Source organism: Furipterus horrens, unplaced genomic scaffold (assembly GCF_987537825.1).
Source record: "Furipterus horrens unplaced genomic scaffold, mFurHor1.1.pri manual_scaffold_3, whole genome shotgun sequence".
NCBI classification, from domain to species: domain Eukaryota; kingdom Metazoa; phylum Chordata; class Mammalia; order Chiroptera; family Furipteridae; genus Furipterus; species Furipterus horrens.
The window spans coordinates 90,181,136-90,198,606 of record NW_028327173.1 but is presented as its reverse complement, the minus strand read 5'-3'; the positions used below and the strand labels follow the sequence as shown (position 1 = coordinate 90,198,606).

The following is a 17,471-nucleotide window of genomic DNA, read 5'->3' as shown; positions in this document are numbered from 1 at the left end:
GCGACACTTGGTTCGCAGGTCGATGCTCAATCCACTGAGACACAGCAGCCAGGGCTTCGTGTAGCAACTCTTTAAACTGGAAGTGGCTCCTGCCTTGTATTATCAAACCAAAGGATTAAAATAAATTGAGTTTACATTCCCTTTTCAGGCATCATCCTTTCTCTTAGGTGGCCTTGTCTTCTGAATGGGAAAGTGACTCAGCTTACTCAGTAAAGATGAATCCAGTTTACAGCTTTTTAAGTTGGACGAAATATATTTATTTTCTGAAAAGGAGCACTAAAAATTATTGGTCCCTATCAAAATATTCAGTAGCTGTGAGGACTTTCTGTAAAACCAAACTCCCAAATCTGTTACCAGAGTAGGAAATATAATCACTAATGTAATAAAACTAGTGTGGTTTAAAAGAGCTTTTGTTTAATAAATAACACTCCTGCTGGCTTAAATATAGTGACTCAAAAGAAAGATACACAAAAAGAAACTGGCCTCAAAAACATATTCAACTATGAACATACTTTATTTTTCCACTCTTGGCATTTAACAAAGCTTTACACCAGAACTCTTTGAACTTTTATAAACTCATTAAATATTAAAAAAGAAAAAAAATCCTTAGTAGACCCTATGCAGTTTTACAGTATTAAATTAATATTTCTGTACTATAGAATACATAGGTGATTACATTGTTTAGCTTTAAAAAATATTTTTCAATGCCAGTTTAAAATATTTTATCTCAAATTTAACATTTGATAACTAATTTTCACTAAAAACTTTGAGATTAGCCAATCAGCCTTAATCAAAAGTGGCAAATACTTGGGGAGATCATTGATCTAATGTAAGACTAAACAGTGACTTCAATGTCTTATAAATGTAATCACTGCCCTGGGCTCTGCACAGCAGCTGCCTTAGTGTATCAATGTAAGTACCACTATCAGTCTAAATATCTGAGAAGCTCCTTTAATTTCTTTTGCTCACAAATGCCTCCTCTCTTCAACTCAATAAGCAGTTTCCCAATGGTAGATTGAAACCACTCAAATCCTCTTCCTCAGTTTGGGCAGGAGTTGGGGCGCAGCGGACAGGAAGATAAACCAGGTCTGAGTTGTTCCTCAGCTGATTTGAACTTCTTTGTGCTGAGATTCATCGAGGAATCTGGCAGCTAACTGTCCAGCAGTCTTAATTTTAAGAGGTGCTATGACATATTTTCATGTCTTCATAAGAAATCAATATGTAAAGTTGATCAATGCAATGAACTTCGGTGCATAACTAAGTGGTATCAAGATACAATGCAGGTTTATTGGGGATCAGTTTGAGTTTAACAAAATAGGAGGTTATAAGTTGTTCAATATTTTTGGATTTTATAAAGGAGTTCAGAACTCTGGTGGGTATGAAGAAACTGCTATGAAATGACAGATACTACCATGTCAGAATCCACTAAAAGGGGTTCACGGTTAATTAAGTGGTATATACAGTGGTTAAGAGCAGGGACTCTAATTCCAATCTTTGTTGAATTGTTTGTATGTTAGGGAAATAACTAAGCATCCCTTTGCCTAAATTTCCTCACCCATAAACATTTATACCACCTCCATCATTTAAGAAATACACTAAGTACTTTGGGAATTCAAAGATAATCATCATGTATTTTACTTTCAAAAACTTTAAAGCCCGGTTGGAGATAAAAGTTGTACATTAAAAAACAGCACATAATTATAATATAGGGGGAAAACTGAAAGTGTAAACCCTGGAGCAAGACTGCCTGGATTGGACTTCTAGCTCTACCACTTTCTTTAAGAAATATAGCAAGTTACTTAACTCATGAGCCTTAGTTTCCTCATTTCTAAAATGGTGATAATAGTATTTACTCCTCAGAGTGGTGTTTTATGAGAATTAAGTAAGTTTGATATAAAGAGCTCATCAAAATTACAATGAGATACCACTTCACACCCATGAGGACTGCTATTATCAAAAAACAAAATAACACCAGAAAATAATAAGTGTTGCAAAGGATGTAAAGAAACTGGATCCCCGGCGCATTGCTGATGGAAATGTAAAAATATACAAACACTGTGGAAAACACTACAGTGGTTTCTCAAAAAATTAAACAAGACTTATCTTATGACCCAGCAATGACACTTCTAGGCATACACTCACAAGAACTGAAAGCAGGGAGTCAAACAGATTTTTTACACCCATGTTCACAGCAGCGTTCTTCACAATACCAAAAAGTGGGAGCAAACCAGTGTTCATCTTCAGATTAATATACACAAAGTGTGATATATATATATATATATATATATATATATATGTATATACAACATAATATTATTTAGCTTTAAAAAAAATTCTGACACATTCTACAACATGGATGCACCTTGGAAACACTATGCAAAGGGATGTAAGTCAGGCACAAAACAATATTCTGTAATTTCACTTATATGAGGTACCTAGAATAGTCAGCTTCATAGATAAAAAGCAGAATGGTGGTTACAATGGGAGCTGGGAGAATGAGTAAATGGAGAGTTGTTTGACAGCTACAGAGTTTCAGCTGCGGAAGATAAAAACATTCTGAAGATGGATAGTGGTGGTCGTTGTACAATAATGTAAAGGTACTTAATGCCTCTGAACTATACACTTAAAAATGGCAAAAATGTTAAGTTTTATGCATATTTTACAAGTAAAAAAGCTCAGAACAGAGTCTGCCACATTGTAAGTGCTCAATAAACGGTAACTATCCTTAGTGCTTTTAAAGAGTTCAAGAAAGAAAAGAGATCAGAAACGTAGGTCAGAAGATACCATCTGAGCTAGAACTTAGTAGATGGGTAAGATAGATAGCAGTTATATAGTAATTATTAATATCAGCACTTTATAAATAAATACTTAGATACTAGGTGGCAAGGGTCTGCAAAAGCTCTTGTCAAAATTTAAAGTAACAAATTAACAACTATTAGTTGCTAGGCATGGGGGTTATAGTGATGAAGGAGTCCGAAACATAAATAGCTAAGCATGGAAAATTAATACGTTCTAGGATCAAACAAATACCTCTTTTCATCTAATTCCACATTTTATTGGTTAGTTTGCAGTACTTGCTTACTTAAAATTTTGGACTTTAACGAACTCTGGTTACATTTTAGTTTTAGCTCTTCTTCCCATACTATCCTATTTTTCCCCAATCCTACCATTCCACACCCCACTTCCACCTATTTCTCTTCTATTAAAAACCCAAGTATGCCTTTTAATTTTACTCTAGTTTCTTCCAGTTAGTAAAATCATTAAAATTATAATGAAAAACAAAGTTATAAAGTAAGTTATACTACAAGAGACTACTGACAGTTCAAATCATTTTGACCTACAAAAGCTGCAATTTCATATACCTTGACACTGTGGTAACTCCAAAGTCCTTGTTTTTCAGATCTTTAAATCTGAATTTTAGATATTTAGAAATTAAATACAATGGCAGTAGTAGGATTTCATATTGGCAAGCGACCTGTTTCCAGCTTATAAACCTGAGAGCTGTTTTCTATACTGGAAGCCTAATAGCCAATCTGATCTAAATCAAGTCAACCTTTCTGTCTTTGTCAGTTACATACTGAAATAATTAAGGTTTCATTTCTATCTGAAACCTAGTTTGAAATCTTTAAGCTAGGTTTCCAATATTCAAGATATTGCTGCTCAGATATGAGATGCTTAACATTTAATGCCCAAGTTTCACTGAACGGTCTACCATATGACAGAGTACACGACTAGCAACAAAAGGAACAGACTACTGACACAACAAGCATCAATCTCAAAATATGTGGAGTGCAAGAAGGCTGAGTATATATTGTAGTATTCCATTTATATGAATTCTAGAAAAGATATATCTCATCAACAGTAACAAAAAGCAGACCTGTGGTTGCCTGCAGCTGGAGGTAGAGAAATATATTGTGGAAAGGGGTTTAAGAGAACTTTCTGGGGTGATGGAAATGTTCTCTATCTTGATTGAGGTGATAGTTACATAAGGAGTAAAAGTGGTCAAAACAACTCAGTGAAATGTACACTTAAAACTGATGCATTTTATGTAAACAGTACCTCAATACATTTAATTTACAAAAAAACAATGACAGTATTTTTAAGAGTTTATTTTTAAAAAGAAAACAATTTTTAATTAACAAGTAAAACATGAATATCTTACTTTTCAAAAATTAATGTATTATGGATAAAACTGAAGTTTCCTTGACCACCCTCCCAATCCTCACTGCCACCCCTTATCTATCCCAGTTACACTGTCTCCCCCCCTCCCCCAAATCACTGTTGTGCATTTGGTATGGGTTCTTTTGAACCTTTAAAAATGTATTTACATTCATATACAGCCACTGAAACATATAGTATCGTTTTGTACAAAGATAAAACTTATACATATCTTTCTGCAACTTGCTATTTTCACTTAACATTATGTTTCTGAGAAGTCCATGTTAATATAAACTTTATTTCTTTTAAAATCAACATAGTAATCTATGACTAAAGTGTATTTTATTTAGCCAGGCCTTTCCCCTCCCTGACAGATATTTAAGTTGTTTTTCCCTATTGCAGTTCATCAGTGTAGTGGTAAATAGTAGTTACCACTGGTGTGGCCCTAAAGATTGCATATGGTGTTCCAAAGGGCCTTTACACTTCCCTGTAAGGTTTAGTAATTTTTTAAGATTTTATTTATTCATTTTTAGAGACAGGGGAATGAAGGGAGAAAGAGAGGAAGAGAAACATCGATTGGCTGTCTCTCGCATGTGCCCCAAACAGGGACCAGCCCACAATCCAGGCATGTGCCCCGACCAGGAATCGGACCAGCGACCTTTCACTTTGCGGGACAATGCTCAACCAACTGAGCCACACCAGTCAGGGCTGTAGGTTAAATTTTTTACAATGAGAATGTAGTCATGTATTATTTATATAATTTAAGTGTTGACATTAATTATTTTTTGCTACATAAATTATCAAGAAAAAATCAAAATGAGTAACAGGAAGCAATAATCTATTCAAATATAAGGAAAACAAAGTTACAGGGCATAATAGTGTACTCATGGTTTGACACATAAGCACTTACTGAAAAATAATGACCTGAGCACTAAACAGTTCATATAAGCACATTCTCCTACTCAAAGCAATTACAATGAAAATATCAGCATACTGGTTATCATGGCATCAGCATAATTAATACTTGCACAAATACTTCATTTATACTTTTTGCTTTCTTCTTTTATGACTATGATGTCTTTCCCCATCCCTGAAATGAAAGGGGTGAAAAAACTATCATAAATGATGGACATTTTAATAGAAGAGCTTTAAAATAATAATTCATCACTAGTATACCCACACCAGATATAAACCAGAACAAATTAAAACATGCATTTAGAACTAAACAGTGATCTTTTTAAAAAAAAAATAATTTGTTTGTTTATTTATTTATTTTTAGAGACAGGGGAAAGGAGAAAGAGATAGAGAGAAACAGCACTGTGTGGTTGCCTCTCACTTGCGCTCACAACTGGGGACCTGACGTGCAACCTAGTAATGTGCCCTAACTGGGAATCAAACCAGTGACACTTGGCTCACAGGCCAATGCTCAATCCACAGAGTCACAGCAGCCAGGCTTAAACAGTGATCCTTTTAAGAGTAAACATGGAAAATGCATCATTAAATCTAAGGGGCAAAATTGAGATGGTGATAAACAAAATGGATTTTTAAAAAAACTATACTTTGGCATTCCACTTTAAAATTAACTTAAAAAAAAGATTTTATTCACTTATGTTTAGAGATAAGGGAAGGGAAGGTGAAAGAGAGGGAAACGTCATTGTTGTGCAGGAGAAACATTGATCAGCTGCTTCATGCACACCTGCAACCCAGGCATGTGCCCTGACTGGGAATCAAACCCATGACCTTTCGGTTGGCAGGATAATGCCCAACCTACTCAGCTACACTAGTCAGGGCTAAAATTAACTTTGAATGTATGTAAATTGTTGATGACCAGAGAACTCATTTCAAATAGGATACTAAAGTCACAGAAGAAATCCAGGAACTGTGTGACATCCTTATCCTGGCTCCCATCTCAACTCCCCACAATTCATTCTATCTCAGGGGGAATACCAAAGATTAGTCTATTGAGAAATACTTCCTGCTAATACTCAGTTCATCTTCTCTAAAAGAAAATTATTCATATTTATATTTTGAAGCTGTCTAATGTAGTTAAGTCACAGGGACTGATCAGACATGTCAAAATTTATTTAATTGGAAGAAGCACAAACAAACCAGAAAGAAGAGTATGATTTCTGATAGCTAACGTAACATTTTCTTATAAAATGTCATCCATTATATAAATCAAAAGGGATTACTAAGCAAATATTTTATTTTTATAAGAGGACTAAATCATAACTAGCTTTAAACCTATGAAGTAAATATAGTAAGATGAGCAAAATTATTAAACCAATAAGCCTTACTAATTCCTGATCACTAGTGGCCTGGGAGAGACAAGATATCATTTGAGAGCCCATTATTAGACAAGCACTGTGCACATAATACTAAATGAGCCTTGGCTGGTGTGGCTGGCCTACAAATCAAAGGGTTGTTGGTTCGATTCCCAGTCAGGGCACATGCCTGGGTTGTGGGCCAGGTCCCCAGTTGGGGGCGTGCAAGAGGCAACCACACATTGATGTTTCTTTCCCTCTCTTTCTCCGTTCCATCCCCTCTCTCGAAAAATAAATAAAACCTGTAAAAAAAAAAAAAGAAAAACTAAATGAGACATGAGCCTGCCCTCAAAGAAGTCCCAGTCTAGTAGGAAGAGTAATAATTAAGTTCAATAAACGGTATGTGCCAGATAGACAGGTAACTAAAGGGAAAAGATTGGCTCTATTTGAGTGTACTGAAAAAAGGCTTCTTGGGAATGACAAAGCTGGGTCTCAAAAGATGAGTTTACCAAGCAGGTTTAAAAAAAAAAATTAGGCAGTACAACATGACATGGAAGGCACAGATGTAGCACAGTGTAGATGAGGAACTGCAGGTAATTCAGGCTGGTGAAAGCATATACTCTGCATTTCATGGGTAGCGGCAAAATACAAGGATAGGCAGGCAGATCCCCTGATCCTAGAGGTCTTGAGAGTTGTGCTAAGGAAAGTGAATTTTGCCACTGAAACGTTTTAAGAGGTGAAAATTCACTCTGGCAACAGGGCAGGGACAAGCTTCAAGACAGGTAGAACAATTAGGAAAGTTACCATCCTTTTTCAGATGGACACCAATAAAGACAGAGGAGGAGAAGGTGTATGTGAGGCATCTTCAGGCAGAACTGACACAATTAAGGTTAGATTGTAAGGAATAAAAGAGGAGTATCTGACATGACTCCTTGATTTCGGGCTTACATGAACAAATGATGATCATCCATTAACCAGGAAAAAAAATGCTGGGGACAAAGAAACAGACTGAGAAAAAGTTCAGTTCAGTTATAGCCCTGCTGAACCTGAGACCTCGGCAGATGTCCAGTAAGGGGCCGAAATATAGGAATAGACCTCAGTTGCTTTAAATGTATTATTTTAGTGTTAGTTCATATCTCTCAGCTATCACTATTTTATCAGGTATACTAACAAGGGCAAAACTGACTGACTAAAGTTTGGATCTTCTCTCTGCCACTATATACCTTTTACCTGAGGAATTAGCAAAAGAAAGAAAGGATAAAAAAGAGAGAGGAAGGTGGAAAGGAAGAAGGAAGGAAGGAAGGAAGGAAGGAGCAGAGAAAAAGCAAACACTTTTTAACACAGGTAACTTTCTACTTAGATATTACTTTCATATGCCCTTATTAGAAAATAAGTCAGAAAAGAGGGAAGCCCACACCCAATCAGGCATACAGGGAACTATGTCACCACCTGTGTTTATGTGAACTGAAACGGGACTCTTTACTTTCCTTATCATGTTTTACTCTTAGTTTATTTTTTCAACACAGTCTATAACAGAAGAAACTGTCTGCTCCTCAAAGATAAATAAGTCAAATCTGGATGATTCAGTGATAAGATTACCTCTCTTTTCTTCTTCTTGAGTCCCAGTTTTTATCTTTAGTTCTTTTGCGTTTATGTGGGCTCCTACTCCGATCCCTTCTATGTCGTGAACACTCAGCATCCAAATAACTTCCGCCAGACTGCCGTGAATCTACTGAAGCTGATCGCCTTTCTCCGTTCCTGAAACATACAAAGGAACATTAATCAGTTAGTTTTATCCACTGGTCTTCAGTATGGACCAGACTAAAGTCCAATATTCTGTATCAGACCAATGATAGACAGTGTCTAAATAAATATATATAATCTTACATTCCACATAAGAGGGAAATCAAAGACATGTAGTTTTTAGAACAGGTTTTACAGCTCTGGTATAATCCTGAGCAATGACAAGAAACAATAAGCATTCTGATGAATTATAGTGTGCTACTTATGGCCTTGGAAATGCTAAAATTCAATTAAACAATTATAGGTAACAGTTTAAAAAGAGTATTTTTACCAATACACACAATGACATACTTTTCAGCATCATCCTCTGCTTTTTCCTGCTCTTCCTGCCAGTGATTACTGAGTTCTTCCATGTGCACATTTATCACATCCCGAATCACCTTAAGAGAGTTAAGGATAGAATTTCAGATAAGAAAGCTGTTCAAAAAATTAAGACTATAATGTTAGAAAAAAATCACTGCTGACAACCCAGTGTTTATTAAAAGCTATGATACAATGGACTGTGGAAACTGTACAGTTTAGAAAACATAAAAAAGGCAATAGTCAAATTGGAATATGAATGGTAGATGAAACTATATCAATGTAAAATTTGCTGAAGTTGACAACTATACTATGATTACATAAAAAATATCCCTATTCTTAGGAAATACATACTAAGTATTTAGGGATAAAGGATCATGATGTACGGAACCTTTAAACAGTTAAGAAAAAAATTAATGTACAGAGAGAGACAGAGAGAGCAAAAAAATGTAATGATAAAGAGTACAAATGACAAGCAAATGGAGCAAAATGCTAATAATAGGTGATCTGTATAAAAGACACAGGAGTTCTTGGCACTATTTTTAGTTTTTCAATTTATTTGCACATTTGAGATTACTTACAAATAAAACTCTTTTTAAAGTAACCTTATAATTAAGTCAAGATGACAGACAAAACATGAGACGTTATAGTCATTCACAGATACTTTCCCAATAAGACTATAAATCACTTACATGAGAACCATTCAAAACTTTTTTCCCCCTATTTATCCTATAGCATCAAGCACAGAGGTGGTCACTATATAGATGAAACTTAAATAGAAAGTTATAGTTGTCCCTCATGTCTAATTAGGAAAGTCTTAAGAAGAAAGGTATGGGAAACAAGAGGCATCTCAGAGACACACACTATACTTCAGGTCTGATTGTATTTCTCCCCACCTCTAAGAAATTTTCAACAGCTCCTGAAATAAAATATAACAATGTCCAAACTCCTTAACATAGCCCTAGAAGCCTTCCATGATTTTACTATACCACATAGTAGCAGCCAGCCTTATCTCCTACTGGATACTTCTTCAAAATCCCTAAGTGCTAGCCATCCTGCATTACTAATGGGTCTCTGGAACTCTCCTATACTTTTATTTACTTTTAGGAACTCTAGTCCTTCTACCTGGAAAATCCTTATCCACCATTTCCCCTCCTCCACTATCATCTCTTGTGGAAAATCTAAGACAGGTCAAGGTCTAATTCAGGGAGTAACATGAGTCATGCACACCTGAATTCCAATTCCAGCTCTAGCACTTCCCTATCTGACTCCCTGACTAGTAGCTCTATGAAGCCCAAATGTTATTGGATGTGGTTTCCACAGAGCCACCACATGGAAAAAGCCAATAAACAGACATTCCTTTACCCCGTTTTCTGCTTCTCCCCTTCTCTCAAATACTGTCTTCTCTATGAAGTCGATACCAACCTCCCCTTAAAAAAAAATTGATCCCTCCTCCCACACACTTTGATCTCACCTCAATTTAGCACTTAACCACAATCTGTACTTTGAAAGGTCTTTTTTACCTGTTAAACTGTAATGAGCTTCATAAGGGTGGGGTCTGTGTGCATTTATCTTTACAAACCCCAGAGCAGTATAGTAACTACACTATGCGATAAATTTTTACTGAAATGTGTCAAAGTTCAGATTCTACTTTAGAGCAAACAAAAACTATATGATATAAATAAAATGAGGAATGGATAAAATGTTTTTTTAAAAAGCCCTGATCAGAGGTAAACCAATACAGAATGATAAACACTGAAGTATTTAAAAGATATTTAGGATCTGTTTCCAAAATTACCAAGCAACAGGGCAGGGGAGAAAGGTAGTAAATGGGCACATAAATAAAACAAGGAGATCACACGTTGATAACTGCTGAAGCTAGGTGATAGTACATAAAGGTTCACTAGACTATTTCATCCACTTTAGTATATATTTGAATATTTCCATAATAAAAAGACAAACCATAAGGCTGTAAAGAATACTAGGAGCAACAAAAACTTGATCACAACGTTATGAGACTAGGGAAGAAAAAAGTGATGTACAACCAAGTATTTAAGGGACTGAACGAATCACTATGGTAGCATAATAAGTTCTAGACCTCTATTGGGAGAGAGAAGTCTAAAACAGGTAACTTAATTGCAAAAAGAACAGCATAAAATTAAGTGCTAAGTTGTGTGGTATAATAAGCTAGAGGATGGCTCAGAGTCAACTAGCACTTCATGGAGACAGTGGATATCAAGATTTAAAACAGTGAAGATTCTGGTTCAGGACAGAGGCAGAGGAAGACCCTGAACTCACCTCCTCCCATGGATACAACAAACTTACAGCTACATGTAGAATAATTTTCCCCTGAAAAGGACCTGAGAGCCAGAGGAACAGCAGCTCCACAGCAAAAGATAAAAGACATGCACTGAGATGGGCCGGACAGAGGCAGAGACGTGGTCCCACCTGAGCCCCTCCCCCGGGCATAGTGACCTACCTACAACCAGAAAGAATCCAAAAAAATGTGGAATTCTCCCTTGAAGTGTAAAGGGATTATAGCCCACATTAAGCAGCCCAACCCTTGGATCTGGAACCAGAAAAACAAGCCCCCACAATGTCTGGTTTTGAAAATCAATGGCAATTAAGTCCAGGAGAAACACAGAACAGTAAGGAATGAAGAACCTGCTCTTAAAGGGATCATACGCAGACTCACTCACCCTGAGATTCAGCACAAAAGCAACAGTTTGAAGAGGCTTAGAACATAATGAGGGAAACCCACTTATAAAACTTATATTGGATGCAGAGAGATAAGAACCTGCTAAGACTTTCCCCAGGGACAGAAGCACTGGCTAGCACCATTTTTGCAATCTCATTCCAAATTGTTGGTGACAGCATTGGCAGGTGCCATTTTTGGTGCTGCTCATCTGGCCTACCAGCACAGGTAGGGTGATCTTCCCACCCCATGCTACTACCAGGCCAGGCAAGCACCCATGCCTTGCCCACCCAAAGCAGTAGCCACACTATAACCAGTCAGACAAGCACACCACGCCCCACCCTCCCCATGCAGCAGCTGTACCACAGCCAAGCCAAGAGAGTACCCTGACACCTGCCCATCTCATACCGCAGCTGGCCCTGCCACAGACCATGGGTAAGCTAAGCACAGCCCATACAAAGGATGCGCCTTGAGTGCCTGGCTCTGGTGGGAATAGGAGACTGTGCTTCTGGGCCCCACAGATCATCTCCTACACAAGGCCACTCCTTCAGGACTAGGAGATGTTTGTCTAATACACACAAACACAGAGTCAGGCAAAATGAGGAAACCAATATGTTTCAAAGAACAAAACAAACCTAGAAAATTTTAATTAAACGGAGATAAGCAACCTACCTGATAAAGTTCAAAGTAATAATCATAAAACTGCTCACAGAACTGTGAATGAACATAGTGAGAACTTTAAGGGATAGAAAATATAAGAAAGTACCAAACAGAAGTTATAACTGACCTGGAAAATAACTGGAGGGGTTCAACAGCAAACTGGATGAAAAGGAACTAAAACTCGGTGAACAGGAAGAGAAGACAATGAATGAAACGTACCCAGAGAGAGCAGAAAAATGAAAAAAGAATATTAAAAAGTAAAGATAGGGACTTCCAGCCAAGATGGAAACCTAGACTGACACAGTCCATCTCCCCTCACAACTAAGAAGGAATACAACTACCGCAAAACCAAAATAACCAGAAGTTCCAGAACATAAAGCTACATGGAAGTCCAACATATGAAGTTATAAAGAAGTGGTGCTCGTCTGGACGGGTAGGAGGGGTGAAGCCGGGGTGGAGAGGTCAAGCTGTGCTGGTGGCTGCAGCTGCTGTGATGGCAGCGGGATGGCGGTAAGCACAGACACCTGTATTTAAAGGGAGGCGAAAAGCGTCTGGGGAGCACCCCTGGCTGCAGACCAAACCTGTCAGCTTGCAATTCCAATGCCCGGGAAGGCAGACCCCCATTGCCTCGGCCTGTGGGGGCCAGAGGGTGTGGGGATGGAGGAGGAGGCTCCTGGTCTCTCAGCGGAGACTGAACGGCAGGAATCCATCTTGGACCCCCGCCCCCACACAAAGCGCTACAGTGTGGTGAGAAGAGACAGCCCCGCCCAGGAAGCAACGGTAAACACAAAACTGTCAGGATGGCAGAGAGCATAATAGACATCCCAATCACCCAGCTGACCAGATAGCAAATATATGATCTGTCAGACCAGCAGATAGATAATCTTTCTGAGGCACAGTTCAGAGCTTTGGTTATACAAATGTGTACAGACCAAACAGAGGATCTTAAGCAAGACGGGGAAGGAATGAGGGCTAGTCCTGCTGAAATGAACGAAAACACATATGAAACAAGTGATGAGGGAAAAAAAACCAGGGATCAAATCAACAAATCCGAACTTAGGGAAGGAACAAACAGTCAACCAGTGCAGAAAGAGGAAACAAAAAGTGAGGAAAATGAGGAGAGGCTCAGAAACCTATGGAACAGCTATAAGCGGGCCAACATCTGAATCATATAGGGTTGCCAGACAGTGAAGAAGAACAACTAAAAATTGAAAAATTATGTGAAAAAATAATGAAGCAGAACTTCCCTAACTTGGGGAAAGAAATGAAATTACAGGTCCAGGAAGCACAGAGAGTTCCAAAAAATCTGAACCCAGGGAGAAGCACACCAAGACACATTATAATCAAAATGTCAAAAATTAAAGATAAAGAATCTTTTTATTTATTTTTAATATACCTTATTGATTATGCTGTTACAGTTGTCCCAATTTCTCTTCCCTTTGTTCTCCTCCACCCAGTGACACCCCTTCCTCCAGTTGTCCCCCGCCCTTAGTCCATGCAGGTTGGTTGTGCATATAGTTCTCAACATCTTCCTATCTATTCCACTCTCCTACTATGCTTAATTCCTGTACCATCTCCCTCCCTTTCCCCCCTTCCCCCTCCCTGCTGACCTCCCCCCAATATGTTCCCCATACCTGTAATTCTTTTTCCACTCTTGTTGCCTACTTAGTCTGCCTTTGTTTCAATTCCCTAGCTTCTGTTATTGGTTGTTGTGATACAGTTTTCATTTTAATGTTCATAGCTTTGATCCTCTTTCTCCTAAAAAAGTCCCTTTAACATTTCATGTAACATTGATTTGGATCTGATGAACTCCTTCAGTTTTACTTTGTCTTGGAAGCACTTTCTCTCTCCGTCTATTCTCAATGACAGCTTCGCTGGATAGAGTAATCGTGGTTGAAGGTTCTTGCTTTTCATTACTTTGAATATTTCTTGCCAGTCCCTTCTTGCCTGCAGAGTTTCTTTTGAGAAATCAGCTGAGAGTCTTATTGGGTACCCTTTGTATATATTTCTCTTCTTCTCTCTTGTTGTTTTTAAGATTCTCTCTTTATCCTTAATTTTTCTGGGTCCAGATTTTTTGGAACTCTCTGTGCTTCCTGGACCTGTAATTTTATTTCTTTCCCCAAGTTCGGGAAGTTCTGCTTCATTATTTTTTTCACACAATTTTTTAATTTTTAGTTGTTCTTCTTCACCTTCTGACAACCCTATGATTTGGATGTTGGCCCGCTTATAGCTGTCCCATAGGTTTCTGAGCCTCTCCTCATTTTTCCTCACTTTTCGTTTCCTCTTTCTGCACTGGTTGACTGTTTGTTCTTTCCCTAAGTTCCGATTTGTTGATTTGATCCCTGGTTTTCTTTCCCTCATCACTTGTTTCATATGTGTTTTCGTTTATTTCAGTAGGACTAGCCTTCATTCCTTCCCCGTCTTATTTAAGATCTGCTTTTAGGTCTGTAAGCATTTTTATAACCAAAGCTCTGAAGTGTTCCTCAGAAAGATTTCCTATCTGGTGCTTCTTTAGATTAGATTTGCTGTCTGGTCAGCTGGGTGATTGGGATCTCTATTATGCTCTCTGCCATCCTGACAATTTTGTGTTTACCGTTGCTTCCTGCACGAGGCTGTCACACCTCCTATGTTATAGGGGGTGGAGCCCTGTGCACTCATGACAACTGGGTGACCCTTCTCACCACACTTTGGTGTTTTGCGTGGGGGTGTGGGTCAAAGATGGATTCCTGCTGTTCACTCTCTACTGAGAGACCGAGAGACTCCTCCTCCGTCCCCACGCCCTCCAGCCCTCACAGTCTGAGGCAAGGGGGGTCTGCCTTCCCCAGTGTTTAAATTGCGAGCTGAAAAGTTTGGTCTATAGCCAGTGCTGCTCCCCAGGCGCTTCTCGCCTCCCCTTAAATACAGGTGTCTATGCTTATAGCCATCACACCACCATCACCACAGCTGCCACTGCCAGCACAGCTTGACCTCTCTGCCCCAGCTTCGCCCCTTCTACCTGTCTGTAAGAGCACCACTTCTTTATAACTTCATATGTTGGACTTCCATGTAGCTTTATTTTCTGGAACTTCTGGTTATTTTGGTTTTGCAATAGTTGTATGCCTTCTTAGTTGTGGAGGGAGATGGAGCGTGTCAACCTAGGCCTCCATCTTGGCAGGAAGTTCTAAAGAGAGAATCTTAAAAGCAGCAAGAGAGAAGAAAAGAATTATGTTCAAAGGGTACCCAATAAGACTATCAGCTGATTTCTCAAAAGAAACTCTGCAGGCAAGAAGGGACTGGCAAGAAATATTCAAAGTAATGAAAAGCAGAAACCTACAGCCACGATTACTCTATCCAGCGAAGCTGTCATTGAGAATAGAAGGGCAGAGAAAGTGCTTCCAGGACAAAGTAAAACTGAAGGAGTTCATCAGATCCAAATCAATGTTACATGAAATGTTAAAGGGACTTTTTTAGGAGAAAGAGGATCAAAACTATGAACGTTAAAATAAAAACTGTATAACAACCAATAACAGAAGCTAGGGAATTGAAACAAAGGCAGACTAAGTAGGCAACAAGAGTGGAAAAAGAATTACAGGTATGGGGAACATTTTGGGGGGAGGTCAGTGGGGAGGGGGGCAAGGGTAAAGGGAGGGAGATGGTACAGGAATTAAGAAGCATAGTAGGAGGGAGTGGAGTAGACAGGAAGATGTTGAGAAGGACTATATGCACAACCAACCTGCATGGACTAAGGGCGGGGGACAACTGGAGGAAGGGGTGTCACTGGGTGGTGGGGAACAAAGGGAAAAGATATTGGGACAATGTAACAGCATAATCAATAAAGAATTTTTTTTTTAAAGTGAAGATTATCTTAAATGATCTTCTGGATATCAAACGAAATAATATTCATATTATAGAGGTCCCAAAATGAGAAGAGAGAAAGGGCCATAAAAGCTATTTAAAGGGCCCTGACCAGGTGGCTCAGGTCAGGTCGTCCCATGCATCAAAACGTTACATGTCCAATCCCTGCTCAGGGCACATAGTGGGTTGCAGGTTCAGTCCCCAGTCGGGGCACATACAGGAGGCAAGTGATCCATGTTTCTCTGTGGGGAACTAAAAAGTTCCTCAGCTGAAGTCTTACTAACTGGCATCCTAAAGTTCTGCTTGGCATGGCCTCACCATCCCATAATAGTTGTTTACTCCTTACTAGGGCAACGGCCCTCTTTCTGTTCCTGGGATTGTTGTCCTGCGGTTTAACTCATATCTACCAGATAACGCCCAAGCTGCAGCTGCGTTCCCACCGAATGAAAAATTCCTCCTCTCCTGAGCTATAAGAATACTGTTTTGACTAAGAATAAATGAGACTTGATCAGAGCACTGTCTTGTCTCCATTCTTTGTGCCTCTTGTCCCTTTCTCATCCTCACTCCCCCTCTAGGGTCCTCGTTGCTCGACCTGCGGGACGGGTCAAGTGGCGCCCAACGTGGGGCCCGAGAACGGGGGACTCAGTGAAGGACGCCGTTCGAGGAGCCGGCCAAGTAGAGAAGAGGAAAAGGCTACGCGGGAACCTGCCGCGTTGACCTCACCTCGGTAAGTGAACGGCGATCATGGGTCAAGAAATGAGCCGACATGAGCTTTTTGTTGAACAGCTCGGACAGGCATTAAAGGCACAAGGAGTAAAGGTTAAAGTAAAACAGTTGTTGAAATATTTTGATTATATCAAACACTTATGTCCCTGGTTTCCCACTGAAGGGAACATTGATCCACGACGGTGGAAAAGAGTAGGAGATGCTTTAAAAGACTTTTATGATACGTTTCGTCCAGAGAAGGTTCCTGTAACTGCCTTCTGTTATTGGAATCTAATAGATGAACTCCTATCTCAAAGGCATAGTGATCCTGTAGTAGCTAATGTAGTAGAAAAAGGTCAAAATATCTTAAAGACAAAGCATAAGGAGGAAAGTATAAAAAATAAGGGAAATGACAGCTGAGAGAAGGATGATTTAATATCTCTTGAGAGTGACGGTGAGGACAAGGTAGTCAAACCGAAAGGAGAACAGAACAGTCCAAAGAGTAAGCTGTCAAAGGGTCAGACTACTGAAGGGGGAGCTGCGGCACCTAAAGAAGTTTCGGTAAAATCAAAAAAGAAGTTATATCCAGACCTATCAGAATATACTGCAAATAATTCTGATGAGGAAGAGGTTGATTGGGATAGCTTGGCGGAAGAGGCAGCCAGATACAATAACCTTGGCTGTCCGCCTCTGAAAACAAGGCCACTGCCCTATACCTCACCCTCTGCTCCCCTCTCTGCGTACCCTGTCCTTGATCCTCGAAAAGAACTGAGGGATAAAATTGAACATTTAAAAGAACAAATAAAATTAGAGAAGGAACATCAGGAATTAATAAGACAATTAGAGGGGCTAAAAATAGGAAAGCAGAAAAAAGAAATTGAGCCTTCTCTGGAGGGCCCTCCGAGCCAGAGGCCCCCAGTCAGAGGAGCAGCCCCCAAAATACCCCAAAATACCCCAATACCAGGCTTGGAGGAAATGGAAGCATTTCCGGTATCAGAAACAGTAGATGCCCAGGGACAGGCCTGGCGACACCACACTGGATTTGATTTCAA

General features: G+C 39.2%; 1 protein-coding gene across 3 annotated transcripts in view; it reads right to left on the bottom strand.

Moving 5' to 3' along the window:
• Nucleotides 1-4,094: 4,094 nt before the first annotated feature.
• Nucleotides 4,095-17,471, bottom strand: part of SNRNP48 (small nuclear ribonucleoprotein U11/U12 subunit 48) — a 35,650-nt gene continuing 22,273 nt past the window's right edge. Inside the window, exons 7-9 of one of the 3 annotated variants that reach the window (XM_090269856.1) lie at nt 8,517-8,605; nt 8,022-8,180; nt 4,095-5,248 (exon numbers count right to left, since the gene is read on the bottom strand). In XM_090269856.1, coding sequence (XP_090125982.1) covers nt 5,200-5,248; nt 8,022-8,180; nt 8,517-8,605 — 297 coding nt within the window. In that variant the 3' untranslated portion in view covers nt 4,095-5,199. Of the gene's footprint in view, nt 5,249-8,021; nt 8,181-8,506; nt 8,606-17,471 lie in introns of those variants that run through there. The other 2 variants (XM_090269857.1, XM_090269858.1) reach the window with 2 other exon arrangements.